This window comes from Tenrec ecaudatus, chromosome 16, assembly GCF_050624435.1.
Source record: "Tenrec ecaudatus isolate mTenEca1 chromosome 16, mTenEca1.hap1, whole genome shotgun sequence".
Classification (NCBI taxonomy): Eukaryota; Metazoa; Chordata; class Mammalia; order Afrosoricida; family Tenrecidae; genus Tenrec; species Tenrec ecaudatus.
In genome coordinates, this window is record NC_134545.1 from 48991684 (window position 1) to 49012369 (window position 20686).

The 20686-nt window shown below is 57.1% G+C and overlaps 1 protein-coding gene across 3 annotated transcripts in view; it reads right to left on the reverse strand.

The window, feature by feature from the left end:
• The window catches only part of CDH23 (cadherin related 23), a 410239-nt gene that overhangs the window by 67654 nt on the left and 321899 nt on the right, over window positions 1-20686 (reverse strand). For all 3 annotated transcript variants that reach the window (XM_075533399.1, XM_075533398.1, XM_075533397.1), the window contains 8 exons: window positions 19327-19462; window positions 17277-17665; window positions 16467-16568; window positions 16135-16137; window positions 9856-10005; window positions 9065-9193; window positions 8540-8668; window positions 5490-5717 (listed from right to left, as the gene is read on the reverse strand). In XM_075533399.1, the coding sequence (XP_075389514.1) occupies window positions 5490-5717; window positions 8540-8668; window positions 9065-9193; window positions 9856-10005; window positions 16135-16137; window positions 16467-16568; window positions 17277-17665; window positions 19327-19462 (1266 nt within the window). The remainder of the gene's footprint in view (window positions 1-5489; window positions 5718-8539; window positions 8669-9064; window positions 9194-9855; window positions 10006-16134; window positions 16138-16466; window positions 16569-17276; window positions 17666-19326; window positions 19463-20686) is intronic.

A 20686-nucleotide genomic window follows, 5' to 3' on the forward strand; every position in this document is an offset into this window, starting at 1 on the left:
AGGAGCTCTGGTAGTGTAGTGGTTGCAAATTGGGCTGTGATCTGCAAGGTCAGCAGTTCATAAGCCACTGGCTACTGCCCAGGAGAAAGGAACGGTGTCCTATAGTCTCAGAAGCCCGCCTTGTCGGGTCACTGTGAGTTGGCACTGGCTCAAGGGCAGTGAGGATTTTTTTTTGTTGAGACCCTTAATGGAAGCAGACTGCCAGGCCTTTCTTGCAAGGGTCAGCTGGCTGGGTTTGAACTAGCAATCTTTTGGTTAGTCATTGAGCACAAACCTAGTCAAGAACTTGGGGCCTCCTGATAGACCATCTGATAAACACCTCCAGCTCTGATGCCCTCCAGGGCGAGGAGAGGGAAATGGGATTTGAGGGACCATTAGGAAAGTTTGGGGGCACAGCAGGGCTGTTTGACAGTCCCTCAGAATGTACCACAGAGGCCATTGATAGCTGGGAGTCACTGGCAGTGGGCCCTGGGCGGGTCTGCAGGGACCTTGGCCCTGGGACTGCCCTCCCTCCTGCCTGGCTGAAGATCCCTTCTACCTTCAGTGGCTCAGGGCCTGACGCAGAGGGGCTGGCAGCCTCAAGTTCTGCAGGGAGTGCCGTGTGGGTGTGCCACCCCCACCTTCCTTGTCAGCCTCAGAAGGGGAAGGCAGGTCCACCAGCACTAAGGTGGGACTTAGTTACTGTCTTGCCGCTCCTGGCCTCCACCTTGGCAGTTGACCAATAGTCACACCGGGGCAACCAGGTGCTGCCCAGCAGGGCCTTCCTGCCCATCACCCTGAAGGTCCACCACCATCTCTCCCTCCTCCCTAGCAAACAGGGTCACCTCCTTTTTCACATGGGATTTTGCGGCAGCTATTGTGTGTAGTTACAGGTCCTGTTGTTTCAAATTTCAAATAAAACAATAAAAAATTACCATTTATATAAAACTTTTTCCCTTATTTAAAAAAATTAATTTTATTGGGGGCTTGTACAACTCTTATCACAATCCATCCATCCATTCATTGTGTTGAGCACATTTGTACATTTGTTGCCATCATCATTCGCAAAACATTTTCTTTCTACTTGAGCCCTTGGTATCAGCTCATGTTTCCCCTCTCTCCCCAGCCCCTCCTTCACGAACCCTTGATAAGTTATAAATTATTATTTTGTCATGTCTTACACTGTCCGATGTCTCCCTTCACCCACTTTTCTGTTGTCTGTCCCCCTGGGAGGGGGTGATATGTAGGTCATTGTGATAGGTTCCCCCTTTCTACCCAACCTTCTCTTTACCCTCCTGGTATCTCTACTCTCATTATTGATCCTGAAGGGTTCATCTGTCCTGGATTCCCTGTGTTTCCAGTTCTGATCTGTACCAGTGTACATCCTTGGGTCTAGTTGGATTTGTAAGGTAGAATTACACCGATGAAACATACAACTTTCCTCTAGTTCTTTAAGGCTTCCTGCCCCCCACTATCATGATCCCAATTCTACCTTACATTTAACTTTATATAAAAAACAACAACCCTATGGTGAGTGCATTTGGCGTGTGTGTGTGTGTGTGTGTGTGTGTGTGCTTGGGAAGATGGGGGCAGAAGGGGGTCTTGTGGAGGTCCTGCCGCACCTCCTTATTGGCTACTGGAGCTGTGCTGCTCTTGAGGCCTGGCCTGACTGCAGGGGCCAGAGGACACATTTGCTCAGGGAGCCCACAAAGAGGCACTGGGATGCTGTGTGCACAGGCTTCTTGAGACAGACTCACCCACCCCAGTGAGTGTATGGCCTGGCCCCGGGAAGACTAACTGACAAGCCACGTACTGGGCAGGCATCCCTTGGCACTGTCGCTCCTCTCTCCAGCTTTGTCGCCCAGACTCCCCTGGGAGCTCAAGAGGGCTGGGCCGGAACTGCCTACCATGGCTCCAGACCTGGTCACAGCAGGTCGCATAGCAAGCAATGGGATGGGCTGAGCCAGCATGCCAGGAATCTGTTGTCTGGCCGGCTCACCTCTGGTTCTCTACCAGCCCGGAGCTTGGGCAGGCCAGAGAACCAGTAACTGATCTTGTTTAGCAACTCTCATCTGTTGGTATGGATTCTTGCGATATATGTTGAGAGGGATTTGTGACGCATCAAATTGGCTTAGTGAGAAAATGCTGGGATTGGCTAGCAATGTCTGCCTTGCACATGGCATATGGAAGTGGTGATATGTGCACCACGCCTGTGTTTTCTGTTGTAATACTCTGTGGTTTCCAAAACAACTTTCTCATGTGCTGTTTCCTGACCACTCCCATGCCTGGCCAACCTTCCAAACGCAACATTCACTGCCCCTGAATCAGTGCTGACTCATCTCATCTTAACCCCTTGCAGTTTTCTGAGACGCTAACTGCTTCAGGGAGGAGAAAGCCCCGTCTTTCTCCTGTGGAGCTGCTGGTGGTTTCGAACTGCCGACCATGCAGATCGCAGTTCAAAGGATAACACTACACGACCAGGGATCCTCTAAAGACCATGGGAGGCTTTTATTCCTCCACTTAATAGAAGAGGAACCGGGGTCAGGAACGGTTTGTGTTTTATCACACTTCACGCGCGTGATAACGCTGAGGCTAACGTCCAGACCGCTGCTTCTCAGGCCAGTTCTCCACCCTCTTCATCCAACCGAATGTCTGTATACGCGCACTCCGCTGGCACTGCCAGAAAAGCATGGAACTGCTAACCGCAACGTTAGCCGTTCAAACCCACCCACTGCTCGGTGGGAGAAAGATGAGGCTGTCTGCTCTTGGAAAGAGTCACAGCCCAGGAAGGCCTGTCTCAGGTCGCTCTGCGTCGGAATCGACCTAAGGCAGTGGGTTTGGGTGACCGGCCAGGCAAGCCCTTCACTGTAGCCTGTAGGACATACTAGGCCCAACGTGTCTCCAGAGGACAAGGCGTTCTCCAGCCCCCACCCGCCCACCCCAGTTCCAAACCAGAATGTGCCTGTCTGTGCTCTGCCTGACCTGGCTACAGCACTATGCGGGGTTCTGAAGACCCTGTCGTTGCTGTGCTGGGCTCCTCCCATGTCATCTCCCACTGCCTGCCTTTCTGGAGCTGCGAAGCCTCTCAGTAGTCCAGGTGGGTGGGCGGCCCTTGACTTGAGGGAGCCAGAGAGGACGGGAGGTGACGCTTCAGTGGACACTGGGTACAGCCCCTTGCACATTCGCAGCCTTGGAGCAGCATGGAAGCGCCTCGTGGAGCAGGCTCAGGCAGGGCTTGGATTTGTTCGTGCGGGTCCAGAGAAGCCTGGCCTAATTTGGGGTGCAGCACAGAGAAGGGGCCGGGCTGTGATTCCTGAGCTGGCGCTGCAGCCAGAGGAGCAGGCCTCACTGGCAGCAGCTACGCCCAAAAGAGCCCTCTCTACACTCAGTGCTCCAAGTGAGGCACCAAGAACCGGGCACCCAGCTCACAGAGCATCACGGGGCTGTTGTGGGGGTCTCAGCCCAGAAGGGGGTACTGGGAGACTTTCTGTCCTGACTGTACAGGCGACTTCTGCCCCTCTCCCCCACCCCAGTCTGAGAAGCCAGGCTTTGTTACCCAGGCATGTAGGACCTGTGAGCAGGGAGTGGTTGATGGGTCACCCTTTCTCCCCAACCCCCGCGAGGGGCCTTTGAGGCGGGGCGGGGGTTCAGCCCTTGACCTCCGGGTTGCCTTCCATCCTTCCTCTCGGGGTCCAGCCCTTCCTCTTGCAGGGACCTTGCTGACAGCCACGTTGGCAGCTGACTGCCCAGGCCTAGCCTCCCTGTCCATAGCTGGGAGTGTGCCAGAGGGCTGAGGGTGCACTGCGGGGTGGGGTGGCATTGTGTGACAGGCCTGGGGCTGGCCGGATGCACCTGTAGCGCAGCTGCACCAAGCCCTGAGTGAAAGGGGCCGGGAGCCGGTGGGAGCCGTCTGGGATGTTAGTAGGAATGCCTGGATCTCAGGAAACTGAGCGGCGGGGTGCAGATGGACGGATCTCTATGCCAGGGCCCCTGCTTAGAAAGCTTCATCCTTTACTACATGGACACGAAGGACCCTCCGGGAACTGGGGACTCTGTCAGCTGGAGGAGGAGAATGGTGCAGGCCAGTTGGCGCTGCACCCAGTTGATGGGCAGGCAGCGCCCTTTCTAGCAACTTCACCTGACCTGAGCAAAACTGCCCTGGACGTGAGCAGCGGGGAGGCAGGAGGAGCCCGGCCGAGGGCATAACTGCCCGGCTCAGCCTGCCCACGTCGCTGGCCTGCAGAACTGGGTTTGAAAGGCGGGGGCTGTTTCCTGCGTCTACATCGTGTTTTGTTGGCAGGGCAGGGTGCTGGGGGGGGGCACAGAAAATCGCTGACACAACCCTCCTGCTCTTCTCGGAGTGCCAACTACGTTCACAGACGCGGACCCCGATGAGCCTGCGAACACCGCCCAGGAAGCAAATACCCATTCTCTTTGATAGGTGACGCAATCGGGATTCTGAGAGGCGCCGGGGTACTGTGATCCACACCACTCAGGGGGCTCCAAGTTCCAACCTCCTGACTCCAAATCTCCGCTCTCTCTGCAAACGACCCCCACTTCCCACTCCACCACCCAGACCGTCTCCCCATCCAGCCTTGCCAACCTTGGACACACGTGGCCTTGGCCAGGGGCTGGGGCTACTGCCGCCGCCTTGCAACCATCAGGGAAAGGTCCAGAGGCCTGCGTTCTCACAACACCGAGCATGGGACCCCCCACTCACAATCCCACCGGCATCTGTATGCACAGAAACGCCCCCCCCCCCCCCCGCAGCTGTCTTTATGACGGATCTGCTACTTGCAGCCCAATGCATCACAGCACATCATGGGGAAGAGGCCATGAGGGATAAGTCAGCCTGAATGACAGCAAGCATGAGACGGGACCCTGGGCCGGCCCCACCTCGGCCCTTCCTGTGACCGCGTGTCACACCTGTGACCATGTGTCACCCCAACAGGACCCAAAGAAAGAGGGACAGGGAGCAAATCTGCCATCTGGGCAGTGTGACCCTCCTGGTCAGTGTGGCCCCAAGGATGCGCGTCTTGGCGAGTGGGAGGTGGGCCGGACCTCAGCTCCTACTCGCTTCCTGAGTTCACCTGTGCCGCCACACGGAGCTGCTGGGGGGCGAGGGGGTGGGGCGGGGATAGCGGAGACCACCAACTGCGCTTGTCAAGTCCATTCTGAAACCTAGCAACCCTACAAGATGGAAGAGGACCCTGCCCCCCCGCCCCCCACTGGGGACTTCTGAGGCTGCAACGTATAGGGAAGCAGACTGCCTCGCTTTCTTTCGTGAAGCAGTTGGTGCACCTGAACCACTGACCTTCCGGATGGCAGCCCGAGCCTCACCCCGCTGTGCCGCCAAGGCTCCTTGTACCCCACAGGCGCGCCATACACACCGGGGCATCCATCCGCGCCCGAGGTGTCTTCAAGGACTCACCCCACAGCATGCAGTTCCTTGCTCTCCTCCCATGGAGGCTGAGCTGCCCCTTGCCCACCCCACCCTCCCCACGGCTCACCGACAGGGTGGGGGTGCCCTCGTCCTCCACGGTGACCACCAGGTGGTAGAAGCTCTGGTGCTCGCGGTCTGGGGGTGCTGGCCGAGTGGTGATCTCGCCGCTGATGCGGTCCATGCGGAAGGTCATGTCATCGTTGCCCTCAGTGATGTAGTAGGACAGGACGCTGTTGAGCCCAATGTCACGGTCGGTGGCTCTCACTTGGACCACAGTGGTGCCCCCGCCTACGTTCTGGGAGGGGAACAGGAAAGAGGTCATTCTGGGTTCCTGGTCTCTGGGGCCAAGGCTGCACACAAACCTCCTCTTAGTAGAGAAAGTGCTTAACCTAGACCCCTAGAAAGCCTGGGCTTAGCCACTTTGGAACCATGAGATGATGACAATGAACATGATGGGGGTAGACATATCATGGGCACCTCCTTTGTGATGGGCCCTGCATCTGTTCTGCAACCCTTGAGTTCGATACGGTGTCATCCCCATTTTCAGATGAGAACGTTGAGACACAGGGAAATAACTTCTGCAGACCCACACAGGCAGGCATGGCAGAGCCAAAGTTTGAATTGAGGGTGTCTGGCTTGAGAACTGCCGTCCAAACCTTTAGGCTATCTGGCCACAATGCCCATCCAACGTGGCACGACCCCCAGCACGTCTGGGCAGAAATTCCCCTGGGGTAGCCCACCCCTTCTGTTGTTAGGTGCCACCAAGTCTGTTCTGATCTTTAGAGACCCTCCGCCCCACAGAAGGAAACACTGCCCAGTCCGGCGCCATCTCCACAGTTGTCCCCATGCTTGAGCCCACTGCTGTGGGCACCGTGCCAACCCATCTCCTTGAGGGTCTTCTCCTTCGCCAAGCGTGATGTCTTCTCCAGGGACTGCTCTCCCTTGACAGAACGAAAGTCCAACATACACGCGACGAAGTCCTGACAGCCTTGCTTTGAAGGAGACAGAGCTGCCTGTCCTTTGAGCAGTCCACAATATTTTCAATATTCTTCACCAGCACCCTAATTCAAAAGCTTCGACTCTTCTTTGATCTTCCTTATCCAATGCCCAACTTGAAAACACACATGAAATGACTGAAAATATCATGGTTTGGGTCAGGCACATCTTAGTCCTCCAACGAATCTCTCTGCTTTCTAACGCTTGAAAGAGGTCTCGTGCAGCAGATTCACCCAATGTGATAGCCTGTTGATCTCTTGACTGCTGCTTCCATGGCATTGACTGTGGATCCAAGGAAGATGAAATCCTCGACAACTCCCGTCTTTTCTCCATTTGTGTTAGCCATTGGTGCGGTTGCGAGGGGTTTGAACTTCACACTGAGTTGTAATCCACACTGAGGCTGCAATCCCAATCTTCATCTGCAAGAGACGCACGCAAGTCATCCTCGCTTCCAGCAAGCAAGGTGGCGTCTCCTGTGCGCGGTGCGTGGTTAGTAAACCTTCCTCCAACCCTGATACCACATCCGGCTCCTCGGATGGTTTGCTCAGCATGCTGACTGAACAAGGATGATGCGAGGCTACAACCCTGAAACACGGCTTTCCTGATTTTCAACCATTCTCCTGCGCTGTGAGTGCGACTGCCTCTTGATTCATGGACAAGCTCCACCTGGGCACAATGGAGTGTTCTGGGATTCCCATTCTCAAGGCTATCCATGGTTTGTCATGATCCACACAGTCAAACACTGTGGCATAGTCAATAAACACAAGTAACACACTTTCTGGTTTTCTCTGCTTTGAGCCAAGATTCATCTGACCTGAGCAATGGTATCCCTCGTTCCACGCCCTCTTCTGAATCCAGCCGGAACTTCAATGTATCGCCGTAACCATTGTTGAATGATATTCAGCAAGATCTTACTTGATATTTTTTTCATATAATTTTATATAATTTGAGCATTCTTTTGGGTCAATATCTTTGAAATGGGTACAAATCTGGATCTCTTTCGGTCGCTTGTCCAGGTAGCTATCTTCCAAATGTCCTGGCACAGAAGAGTAAGCGCGTCAGCTTGTTGTTGAAACTTTTCAATTGGTAACCCATCAATTCCTGGAGCCTTGTTTTTGGCTCCCGCTTTCCATACACCTTGGACGTCTTCCTTCAGCACCACTGGCCTTGCTCACATGCTCCCTCCTGGAATGGTGGGGTGTCGACTGGTGCATTTGGGCGCAGAGACTGTGCATCTTTCCATCTTCCTTCGATGCTTTCTGCATCTCCATGCTTTGTTTTTGCCCATCGAATCTTTCAACATTGCAGCTCAGGGCTTGAGGTTTTTCCTTCAGTTCTTTCGGTTGAAGACATGCTGAGCGTGTTCTTCCGTTTTGATTTTCCAACTCTAGGGCTGTACGCCTTTCATGACAATCGTTTACTTTGTCTGCTTGAGCTTCCCTTTGAGATCTTCCATTCAGCAATGTGACTTCCTCATTTCTCCCATTCATTTCATCCCCAGCTCGGAGTAACACGCAGGCCATGATGATTTCTAAAGCCGCCCTCCAAGCGTCAGTCTCAGCTCCCCGTTGTTTCTGTTGGATTGGTTCTGACTCACAGGCAGCCCAGAGGTGGCTCCCAGTCTTTTTGGCAGTGGCTGACTGGCTCTGCAGGAGGAAAGGCCTGGCTATCTGCTTTCCTAAGGTTATAGCCAAGAAAAATCTTCTGGGCAGTTCTGCCCCACGCATGGCACATGGGTGGGCTTGAGCCCCTACCTCTTGAATCCCCCACCACACCCAGACCACACACTGAGCTCTGGGACCACGGCCGTGACCACTCTGGGGGCCCTAGGGTTTCCAAGCAGAAGGCTCGCCCGCCTTTCTCCCACGGAGTGGCTAGTGAGAATTTGAACCACCGGCCAGTGTTCACCTCACCACACCACCAGGGCTCAGGGGGGACCTGGCTCAGGCACAGGGGTGCAAGTTTGAGTGAATCAGCCCCCATCTTCAAGACCTGAAAAGTAGGGGGTAGGGTGGAAGTCAGGGGAGCATGCTGATCAATACCAAGGGCTTAAATCAGCCCCTTAAATCAGGAGTTTTAAGGTCAGTCGACTCCTGGTCGTCAGGTGGAGGCTGCCCTCACCTCGTTCACGCTGACATTGTATCCAAAGGGGCTCTCGATCACAGGGGGGTTGTCGTTGACGTCCAGGATGGTCACCTGCAGGATGTGGTCCTTCTTCCGTGGCGGAGTGCCACGGTCAGAGGCCACGACCTGTGAGGAGGAAGGAGGACTGTAGTCACGACCAGAGGGAGGTGGGGGACTGGGAAGACAGAAAGCCCCCCAGGCCACCTGGCTTCCACCTTCTCTCCCTCCTCCCTGTGAACAATCCTTGCCCACCTGTGCCTGGCATGAGGCCCTGCCCAAGCCTTTAGCCCCTGAGCCCACCCCTGCCAGTGTTCTGGGCTGTGCCGGCCTCTGACCATCACCCTGGGCCTGCCACCTTGGGACCTCCTGCCTTTGGTTTCCGTCAGCTCTGGTCCCCAGTGAATAGAAGACACGCCCAAACATTCTTCAGCAAGGATGGGCGTCCTGACTGTAGTCTGAGCCCAGCTAGTATCCCTTCAGGAGGGTCACCCGGAGCCCTCCCTGATGGCTGGCAGGGCGTACCTTGAGGATGTAGTGGTCCAGTTCTTCTCTGTCCAGGGGCCTGGCCACAAACACTTCACCAATGGAATCATTGAAGGTGAGAATCTCAAAGGCCTGGGCCACATTGCCGGAGGCCAGGGAGAAGACCACCTGCCAGGAGGAGAGAGGCAGCCAGGTTAGCAAGGGGACTCCCAGGCCCTGCTGCCCACCTGGGCCCTCTGCTCGGCAAGGGCACTTGAGAACAGCACTTTATGCAGAAGTGGCTTAGGTCCCTCCCACTGGGTGACTGTGCCGGACACAGGCCCTTCCAAGGACCAACTACCACCCTTAGTTCAGCGCGAGGCGGCCCCGGGCAGGGTGTGTGACTGGCTAAGTGCCGGGGAGGAGGAGGATGTGAACCCACGTCCTTCCCGTGGAGGGAAGGCGCGCTGAGAGCTGAGAGCCTATGTCGGTCATCACCAGGACCTGGGGTTGTGCGAGGTGGGCACAACAGGCACGACATGCCCTGTGGTTTGTGGCCAGGAGTGCCTGAGAAGCGTCAGCTTCCAGCAAGCAACTTGCTGAGCAGGGAGTGAGCCTCCAGGAGCTGCGTTCCCATGGCCCTGGCTGGGCCTCTGCCTGCGTGACACTAGGAGGCTGCTCTGCAGAAAGGGGCTGCAGGGAGTCCTGCTTGGGGGGCAGGGGCACACCTGGAGGATCTTCTCCTTCTGCCTGGGCACAGAAGCATGACTTGGATGACCCCCTCCAGCTGAGGGGTGGTGGGAGGCTCCCTAGTCACAGGGAGGAGCTGGGCTATTCCAGTCCATGCCTACCTGCCCGTTGCTGCCGGCGTCGGGGTCCCGGGCCTTCACAGTGGCCACGCGCTGGCCCACGGGGCAGTCCTCAGGCACAGAGACCGCCGAGTCGGAGGTGAAGTCAAAGCGGGGGCTGTTGTCATTCTCATCCAGCACGGTGATGTAGACCTGGGGCCAGGGGAGCCATGGTCAGACACCCTGCCTTCTCTGCTCCTTGGTCCTCACCCCTGGGGTCCCACGGTGGGTCCAGTCTGGCCCAGAAGTTGGTGGCGGCCATGTCCCAGAATGCGGGCCAGCATTTGGAGCAGAGCGGGGCCGAGCCCTGACTTTGCAGAGGCAGCCTGTGGCTTCGTGCCTGTGTGGCACAGGCTTCGCCCACTCCATGCTCTCAGGAGAAAAACCATGAGACTGGCTAGGCAGGAACCCTCCCCTCCCCCCCGGAACACTGGAGGCCAGCAGAGCAAGGAAGCAGCCTGCACGGAGTCTCCTGGGCCCCAAGGGTGGGGGGTGAGCACTGGGAAGACTGGGGCACTAGGAAAACTTCCCTGGGGCTCCTCTGCTCCAAATCCTTCAGAGAATGGTTATCTGCTACTGGTCAAGCGTCCTGATTTTCAAAAGACACGAGCAACACAGATTTTCACATGACATTGTCATGGTTTGCACCTCAGGCTGGTCTGGGACTGCCTCACGGCCATCTAAACCCCATAGACAGAAATGCTGCCTGGACCCACACCACCCCCATGGGCGGCTGTGGCTCTGGTCGCGTGGTCCAAGGGGTTTTCATTGGCTGACTTTTCAGAGGTAGACTGCCAGGCCTTTCTTCCTGGTCTACCTCAGTCTGAAAGCACTGCTGAACCTCGTTCAGCATCCTCACCACATGTCGGGCAGGTGGTGGCTGCTACATGAGGTGGGCACTGAGCGGGGCCCTCCCTCGTGGGAAGCAGAAAGTCCATCCCAGAATGACAATAAAAAGAACATTCAGGTGAGGGCCAGCTGAAGCACACCTGGCTGAGGGGCACGGCTGGCAGACCTCCTTGTTGGCACCCCTGGACGATGCTGGGGCTGGGGTGCACACTGCAGGAGTGGGGCTGGTAGGAGACGCAGGGCGAAAGAGCAGGTGGGGAGGCGGGTGATGGAGGAGCAACTCAGCTGCCTGTGCAGAGCACATGGCTTTGTGCCGGTGATGCAGCCCTCCCTGGCTGAGGCTGTGCAGCGAGCCAGCAGCGCCTGAGAAGGCCCGCTGCAGCCGAGCCCCCCACCCCCCGAGCTGCAGCTGATGGAGCCCTGGAGTCGGAGCTCCGGTTTTAAGATGCCCAGGATGGGGTGCTTCCTCCTGCTGCATGCTGGCTGGACCCCTCCCCTCCTTACAGGGGACTCCCTATTGACACATCAGCTCTGATCCCCGCCCCTCTACACTGCTCAGGCAATTCATGTCCGGCTCTCTCCTAACTAGGTTTGCCCCCCTCTCCCACCCAGGCAGCTGCAGAGCTTGACGGACGGGTCAAGAGCTCCGGGCGGCGGGACACAGTGATCCAGCCTCTCTGACCTTCCATTGTCCCCTGGTCAGTTAGAAGCAAGACCATCTAACTCCTTGGTGTGCCGGTGGCTACATGAGTAACCTAACCGCACGGTTGAGGGGCTGTGTAGAGCAGGCTCCTGTCTCTCCTCCCTCTAAGGCTGTGGCCTCTGCTGGTCGGGCATGGATTTGGGCCCAGGAGTTGCAGGACGTCCGTGGCCTCAGGCTGCTCCCCGGGAAAACGGCAGTGATAATGCCCCTGTCCGGCTCTCGGTAATCCTGGGGCATCGTGGTGACCACTGGGCTGCGACCCACAGGGTCAGCAGCTGGAAACCACCTGCCACTCCCAGGGCGAAGGTCCATGCTTCTACTCCAGTACGGAGCATCAGAAGAGAGGACATGCACAGTGGGGACAGGGCACTAGCCCACCCTCGGGGAGGGCATTGTCTGTGTCTCCCCAGGAAAGGGAGAGAGGGCCAGACCTCAACCTGGCCCACCAAGCCCTGAGGGGGACATTCCTGCTCAGAGCAGCCAATGAACAGAGGAGTACGTGAGGCTGGCCCCACCACGAGACACAACACCCCCCCCCCCCCCCACGGACTCACAGGGCTACAGGGCGCAGCACTGGAGACAGTTCTGGAATTGTGCCCACTCTGACCCTCCCCCCCACACCCTCCCATACACACATACACACTAGGGCAAAGCATGAAGGAAGAGCAACAGAGCAGCAAGGGGAGCAAAGCAACAAAGTCCCCAAGGAATCCTGAAAATAGACCAGATTCGGCAGACAGGGCCTGGCACCTCATCTGACTTGACAGGAAAATATACTTAAGGGTCAGCATACCTGGAGCTATTTATAGACCCCTTTCTTCTTCTTCTTTTCATGTCTATCTATATAAAAACAGGCCAGGTAAACAATCCCAAGGAGAAAACAACAGGACCAACCATTTCTGGGGGGACAGGGGGAGGTGGGGGAAAGGGAGGGGGGAGCTAACAACCCCAGGAACAAGGGACCAACAAGAGATCTAAAATCGATGGAAAGGAGGGTATAGAATGCCTGGTGGGGTTTGATTAAGTGCAATGTAGCCGAGAGGAAGTACAGAGAGCCGAATGAAGGTTGAACATGATAGTGGGACAGGAGGAAAGGCAAAGAAAATAGAAGAAAGAACTAGGAGGCAAAAGACATTTATAGAGGTGTAAATACAGGCATGCACATATGTAAATATATTTATAATGATATGGGCATAGATCTATGTATGTACGTTAAGTATCAAGGTAGCAGACGAACATTGGGCCTCTACTCAAGTCCTCCCTCGATGCAAGAACACTTTGTTCTAATAACCTGGCATTCTGTGATGCGCACCTTCCCAACACACTCTCTAAAGACAAAATGGGTGCATAAGCAAATGTGGTGATGAAAGCTGATGGTACCTGGCTATTAGAAGATATAGCATCTGGGGTCTTACATGCTTGAAGTTAAACAAGTGATCACCTAGCAGGGAAGCAACAAAACTCACATGGACGAAGCAACCAGCCTGTGTGATCATGAGGCATTGATGGGAGCAGGTATCAGGCACCAGAAGACTACAAACAATCATATCTATGCAAACAAGAGGAATCGGAGTAGAGACCCAAAGCCCATCTGTCTCACAGAAGGGTCACAAGGAAGAGACAAGCCAGCCAGGGTGCTGTATGAAGCACACAACATTCCTCTAGTTCTTTAATGCTTCCTCACCCCACCCTCCCCCACTATCATGTCCCTAGTTCTACCTTACAGATCTGGCTAGACCGGTACATTGGCACAGATAAGAGATCTCGACAGACACAAGGAATCCAGGACAGATAAGAACCTCCGGAACAGTAATGGGAGTATGGAAACCAGGAGGGTCGGAGGAAGGTGAGGAGAGAAGGTGGAGAAATGGGGAACTGATCCAAATGATTGATGTATTAGCTGCCCCCCGCCCCCCCCCCCCCGCTGGCTCTTGAGGGGGACAAACAACAGAAACATGGGTGAAGGGAGACGGCAGACAGTGTAAGGTATGAAAATAATAACATTCATAACTTATCAAGGATTCACAAGGGTGGGAGGGTGGGGGAAGGAGGGAAAAATGAAGAGCTGAGACCAAGGGCTCAAGTAGAAAGAAAACGCTTTGAAAATGATAATGACAACATGTGGACAAATGTGCTTGACACAATGGATGCATGGATCATTCTAAGAGCTGTAGGAGCCCCCAATAAAATGATTTGTATAAAAGAATTACAGTCTCAGAAACCCACAGGGGCAGTTCTACCCTGTCCTGCAGGGCTACCGTGTGCAACATGAACAAGGCCCCGTGGGCTGAGCCTTCCCAAACACCCCCCTTGGGTCAAGGCCTTGGCAGACTCCCACCACGGGGCCTCTGCACTTGCTGACCCCTCTGCCCGAGACACCCTGCCCTCTTTGTGGCATTCACTCATGGGCATCCTGTGGATCTCAGCTGAGTCACCGCCTCAGGGAAGCCCTCCTTGGTTTCCGGGTTAGATGACATCTTGTTAGCGGGTCCTCCTTGGCATGGACATCAATGGGTGTGATCACCCGACCCATATCTTTCTCTTATTATTTCTTAAAGGAGGCCTGGGGCCGCCCATGACTAAGTGCTCAGCTGCAAGCTGAAAGGTGGGGGGTTTGAGCCCACCCAGGGCTCTGTGGGAAAATTGCAGCCAAGAGACCTCAGGAGGCATTCTACTCTGTCACTCAGGGTCACCAGGGCACCACTAACAACAGCTATCATCTCAGGCTCACGGAGGCAGCAGGGCTCTGGTCGGGGTTCTGGTTCCCATTTTACCCTGGAGCCCAACCCAGTGCCTGGCACACAGTAGGTGCTCTCTCCATGATGGTTACTCTGCTGATGGTGATTGTGAGGTGGGGCTGAGGGACACTTAGGGGCAGTCAACTCTGTGGGTTAAGGGGGAGGCCAGGGGACAAAGTCTAGAGGAATTAGACACGGTCTGTGTTCCCACCCAGGACCTCTTGGTCCAAATGCCACCCTTCACCCCCGACCCCAGGATCTAAGGGCGTTACTCACGGGCTCTGAAGGCAATCTCCCCAGGCCCGGCCCTCCCTTTCCCTCCTCCCCTCCGAGTCTGCAGGGGCTGCTGGGTGAGCTGTGGTTTTGGGGTCCTGGCTTTGCAACTCTAACAATGTCATCTTTAAAAGACTCCTCAACCTGCTCCCTGTTCCCCGCCCCCTCCAGCACCATCTGAAACCATGCTGACCCTGGGAGCCTGTGGGAGGAAGCCCGGGGGGCAGAGGACGTGGGGGTGGGTCCTGTTTCCCGGAAAAGGGCGAGCTGATTGGAAGCAGAGCACAAGTGAGGCTCCGAGGCACCCTGGCCTGCCCACAGGGAGGAAGTGGGCCCCCGCAGAGGGAGGGACGGGCCCCAGCGGCCCAGGGGACACCCTACCATCTCTGACACCCAGATTCCTTATGACCTCTGCGGTGTGGGGAGCACTGGGCTCATCTTCTCAGTGAGGACGCTGAAGTGGGGCAGTTAGACACTCCTACTGAGCACAGGCTTGGGAAGGCTCGTCGCCGTAGGACCCTTGGCCGGACGCTGCAGGACAGGGCACCTGCCCAAAGGGCCTGTTCCCTGGACACCCTCTGCCCCCACCTCCGTGGGCTGAACGCTGTGCTCACCCCCAGACTGGCCCAGGGATAGAAGGAAGCTTCAGACCAAGCACAGGCAGAACCGCTGGAGCCCTGCACCCAAGGAGCCTATGCAGCGGCGGGGTTTGGGTCTTACCTCGGACACTGGTGGGCTTCTGTCCCTTCAGACTGAAGTGCAAGGGGTGTGTGGGGTGACCATGTGGTCTTAACTAAGGCTGATGGTGACCTGGACACCCCACATGGGCACACAGGTCATCACCTCAGGACCCCAGCCAGAGCGGGCCCCTCTCAGGTACGCCCCCAAGTACTCCCCACCTGTCGTCCCTGTGCCTGCGGCCTTCCATGCAGGTGAGGCAGCTGGAGAGGGTGGGGGTGGGGGGTTCTCCTAGGCCACACATTTTTTCCTGTGGTCACTTGAGCCACGTCTTTCCTCCATCACACAAGGGGCTTTAAAAAGTCCGTGAAGAAATGAAATGGCAAGGTAGTGGAATTTCCCCCACCAACTTTTCCAAGCTCCCTGTCTTATGCTCCCAGGACGGAACCTTTCTATCCTCGAGTTCGTCACCTTGACTCAGAGGCAACACCCTGCACTCAGAGAGACCCTCCCCCTAAAACACGCGGCTCTCGCTCACACGCCTGTGAGCATCACACACAGTCCATGACCCGCCAAGCAGGGGTCCCTGTGCGGATGCCCCCCGAGGCGTGGCGAGGGGTTCAGGGCATCCTCAGAGGGCGGCAGGGCTGCTGGCTGGGCCTCCCTTTACACTCCCAGCAGAGGACGCCTAGGGAGGCCGGGCAACTTGCTTCCAGCACGAAGCCAGCAAAGAGCAGAGCTGGGAGGAGGCCTCAGCAGTTCTTCCTTCTGTCACCACACCCAGAGAGGCCCGGGAAGGAAGGAGGACTGTCCGGGGCACGTGGGGGCAGGGCTGGACTAGGGACAATACTGGAGGTGGGCCAGGGCTCAGGGAGCAAGTGTACTGGGGAGGCCAGCGAAGGTCTGAGCTGGCACTTGCTGCAGGCCTGTCCCCGTGCCCTCTCTCTGGGGGAGGCGGGAAGCTCTGTTCGTGTGGGGCCCAGGTCAGCATGGCCAGTGTCAATGACTCAGGGGGGAATATCCAATCCACAGGTTACTCACCTTCTGCAGGCAGAGACAGCAGGCGGGCAAGGAGAGAAAGGGCAGAGATGCAGATGGTTAGGAGCCTGGGCTTGGCAGTGCTACCCTGCCTGTCTGAAGCCTCCTCCCTGCCCCTCCTGGGTGCCCAGGAAGCGCCCATGGCCACCCGCATTCCCTAGGGCTGCCGCATGGGGCAAGTCTCGCTGGGCCCTCATGGCTCGGCCTGGGCTTGCGAGACCGTTGCCCACTGCCCGGCCACATACCGTTGTGTGGCTGATGAAGACATGACTTTGGTATGTCTTGGGGCAGTGACAGGCTGCACCTAGGGAGCCCTCCCCCAGGCACCCACTCACCACAGTGGAGTCCACCTTGGGGCCGCCATCGTCTGCCACCACCGTCAAGGTGTAGAAGTCGCCCTTCTCCCGGTCCACCAGGCCCTTGACTGTGATCACGCCCTACAGGGAGGGGCCGAGTGGAGTGAAGGATGACATCACCAGACCCTCCACAGGCCCACGGCCCAGTTAGTGTTGGATGTCCTGCCCACTCTCCCACCTCCGCACCACTCCCTCGGCCCTACGAGCTCTGTCGGTTGGCATTCAACTTCTCTCTCAGATCCCAACCAGCCACCACCTCTTCCAGGATGGCTCCCTGCTCTCCCCTCGGGGCGGCCACCCTCTTACTCAGGCCCTGGGTGCCTCTGTTCTCCTGGCGCTCTGGTTTGAAGCCATGGTTAACCCCACATCCCTCTGCTAGCCTGAGTCTAGCCTGCTCTGAGTGGGTAGCAGGACCGGGCTCATCCTGTCTTCCCCAGGGCCCCACAGGACATGACCTGGCCGACCATATGATGCCATACTTTGCCTATTTTGAAAAGATTGAGCGGGTCCCACTGAAAGACCCGCTGATGCGAGCCGGAGGAGCAAAGAGAGGCAGTGGGTGGGTGCAAGGTGCTGCGACGGTGACCCCAGAAACCTCGCCATTTAGTTTCGTGGGGACCCATCCAGGCATCCAAACAGCCCCGGGACAAAGGGGACGATGCCGCTTCCATGATTCTCATCCAATAACAAGGAACCAGGGTGTGTGGCCGCAGAGCCCAGGCCCAGCACGGAGTCTGAAAAGGGGCAGGCCACAGGGTTTGAGGAACGCTGGCGAGCCTCGGCCCTCACCGTGATGGCGTCGATCTTGAAGAGAGCTTTGGCTTGGGCGCTGGTGTAGGCGTCGAAGCGGTAGGTGATCTGGCTGAGGTTGTCCAGGGAGTAGGCCTGCACCCGCACGATCTCGGTGCCCAGGGCCAGGTTCTCCAGGATGGCGGCCTCGTAGGACGCGTTGGAGAACTGCACGGCCTCGTCCAGCTCGTTGAGCAGCGTGATGTGGACGCTGCAGAAGCCCTGGTTGAAGGGGGGCGCCTGGTCGGTGGCGGACACGTTCATCAGGTAGCTGGTCTTGGTCTCGTAGTCCAGGTAGTCCACGGTGATGATCAGCCCCGTGCTCTCGTCAATCTCGAACTTCCCCTCTGCTCCCGACAGGATGCGGTAGTTTACCAGGCCGCCGTCCCCTGCAGGGGAGCACGGGGAGGGGGGCTGGTCGATGCAATCCCAGGGGAATGAGGCTGTCCTGCTGCCCCCTAACTTGCCCAGCCCACCCCTGGTGACATCCCTGAAGACAAGGTGGAGGGAGGGGGGCTTGGCTGGCCTGCCATACCTCTATGGATCTACACCATCTCGAGACAGGTGGAAGATGGGCTCATATGTCTCTTAGGGGCTTGGCTTAACATGAGAGGGGCCTGGTTTTGCTCTTAAACACCAAAACAAACAAACAAGCAAACCCCAAGCCACTGCGGCCCAGGCAGATTCTGACTCAAAGCGATCCCGTGGGACCAAGCAGAACTTCCCCGCAGGGTTTCCAAAGCCTTACATCTTTAGAGAAGCAGACTGCCTCATCCTGCTCCCAGTGGGCTCAAACCGCCAACCCTTTGTTAGTGGCACGTGCTTTAATCATTGCGCCTGCGGGCCTTGTTCTGCTCCTGGAGCCTCCAAAGTGGGGCTTCAGGACCTCCCTCGGAGAAGCACAAGGATGGAGGATTGGGGTCTCCTTAAGAAGCGCTAGAGCTCGGATCTAGAAAGGGTGGCACCCAGAGGTCGCCAAGCCTTCACCTGGTCCCTTGAACTGAAGGGCTGTGGTGACAGCTCTCCTTCCCAGCACACACGCGTGGCACCGTGGGAGGCTCCGTGCACCCAGGGACTGGAGCTGGATGCTCGCACGACTTCTGGTGGAGCGGCGGGACCAAGGACGGGTGAGCAGCCTCTCGGGAAACCCAAGACTTTCCCAAAGTCTCTTGCAAACCCGGGGGTGCCCATTTCTCTGGGGTGATGATTGGTTTTTCAAAGGGATTCCTGATGCATGAGCTGCGGGGCCGTGGGGAGCAGTGTGGTCGCAACTGTAAGAACGGGCTCTCTCTCAAGAATGAGCCACGTGGGACTCCCTCCGTCTTCTCCCAGCCCCGGTGGGATGCTCAGGAGGGGCATGGCGCTACCTGAGCACGCAACAGTTCATACAGGAGGGGAGAAAAGGTACTTCAGGTGTGTGTGTGTGTGAGAGAGAGAGAGAGAGAGCGAGCGAGAGAGAGAGACGGGGAGGGGTATGGTGGTGGTGGTAGTGGTGTGGATTACTAATTAGAGAGAAATAGAGAGAGACACAGGGGGTGGGGGGTGGGTGGACCCCCCCAAAAGAGCTCCTCTTTGGCTAGGGACAAAGACCCAGACAGCGCAGACGCCATGCAGAGGGCCACCGTGACAGCGCATGTTTCTGTTTCATGTTACATGGACTGCAGCTGGTGAGCTCTGAGCTGGCCCTGTGAGACATAGGAACAGCACAGGCAGCTTCCTGCCAGCCTAGTGGGAGCCGCAGTCCAGCCCTGGCCAGCCCGAGCCAACGGCCAACGGGAACTGCCGGGTCCTAGGGTGACAAATGCGGCCCTTCCCTGGCTGTGGCCTCTCCTCTCTACCCAGAGCTTGGGACAGGTCCAGTGGGCTCCAGACCTGCTAGGCCTGGCCATCTGGTGGGGTGAGACCCAGGCCAGGCCAGGAGTCCTCCCTGGTGGGGTGGGATGGCGTGGTGGTGGCTGAAAGGGGGAGCCTGAGGCAAGTCTGAGAATTCTGGATATTTGTGGGAGTGGGTAGGACAACTGGGGGCCCAGGCATTTCCCACCAGCCTCACCAGTGTCCCGGTCGGTGGCCCGGACCACGATAACCGAGGTCCCGATGCCCGCTGTCTCCCGGAGCCCCAGGCGGCTATATTGCTGCTGTGTGAAGACGGGGGCCTCATCATTGACATCCTCCACGTACACGATCACCTGCAGGAGTGGGGTCGAGTGGGGAGTCATGGGGCCTGATGGCGTGGTTACCCGGAAGGAGGCTACACAATGCCCCCACCTACCACCCCCGTCCCAGTACAGAGCACCTGGTACACAGCTCAACACCCCCTGCTGCTCAGCTTCAGCCATCTGGGTGGAAACCGACCATGAGAGCCGAGTGGAGGAAGAGAAGGGCAGGCCGAAGTCCAAGTACACTAGCGTGTGTACCCTCAGAAACCATGGCTGCAGGACAAGGGGTGCCTGAGGCCGGGACGCCTTTGCAGGAAGTTGACTACATGCTACCGTCTAGAACTTCTATGGGTCTAGAATCCTGAGAGGCCCACCTTGCTTATCTCTAACCACCCCCATTTCGAGCCTTTGCCCAGAACCTATGGCGTCCTGGCTGTGCTGCTCCAGCAGTGGCTTAGTGTGACGTACACCATCACGCATCCCTTCTGCTGCCTGAGCTGAAGAATCAACAACAGAGCAAAAACCTCCCTGCCCTGAGCCAATGCTGACTCACAGGCAGCCTGGAGGTCAAGGTAGATGGGCCCAGTGGGTCTCTGAGACTAACTCTTTGCGGAGTAGAAAAGTTGAGTCTCTTGTTTGCAGAGAGGCTGGTGTTCTGAACTGCTGACTTTGCAGTTATCAGCCCGAGACGTAACCACTACACCACTAGAGCTCCCGGGTGCACGGCAGGCACTGGAAAACCACCTGTTAGTAGACTGCTGTCTCTTTCCTTTTAGGCCCCACGCCTGCATGCACCCGACTTTCCGTTCCGTCACCAACCCTGGAGGGTAACGTAAGTCATTCTTTAGGGCATCAGTTGCTCAGTGTTGAGACACGGTGATACGAATCCCAAGCCAATCCAGACCCCATCCCACTTGTAGGGCAAAAGTACTCCAAGAAGGGCAAAGTGATACCACTGAAATACACACCCACCCACACCCACACCCACACCCACCCCCACCACAGCAATATAGCATCCGGGCCCCCTTCCCGTGGGCTCTCCCCAGCAGCCCTGCAGAGTGTGGGCCGTTTGCTCCCACCTGGGGCAGAGAGCATCATGGGGCAGTAAGGCACTGGCTCCCCTGCACAGGACGGAGCAGTTGGAGGGACTGAGCCACCTGGACCTCTCGCTGCCTTTCCTTCTGGGTCCCATGTCCCTCCCTCCCGCCTCTTCTGGCCTGGATCTTTTGCCTCACTGTGCAGGTGCCTCTCTGT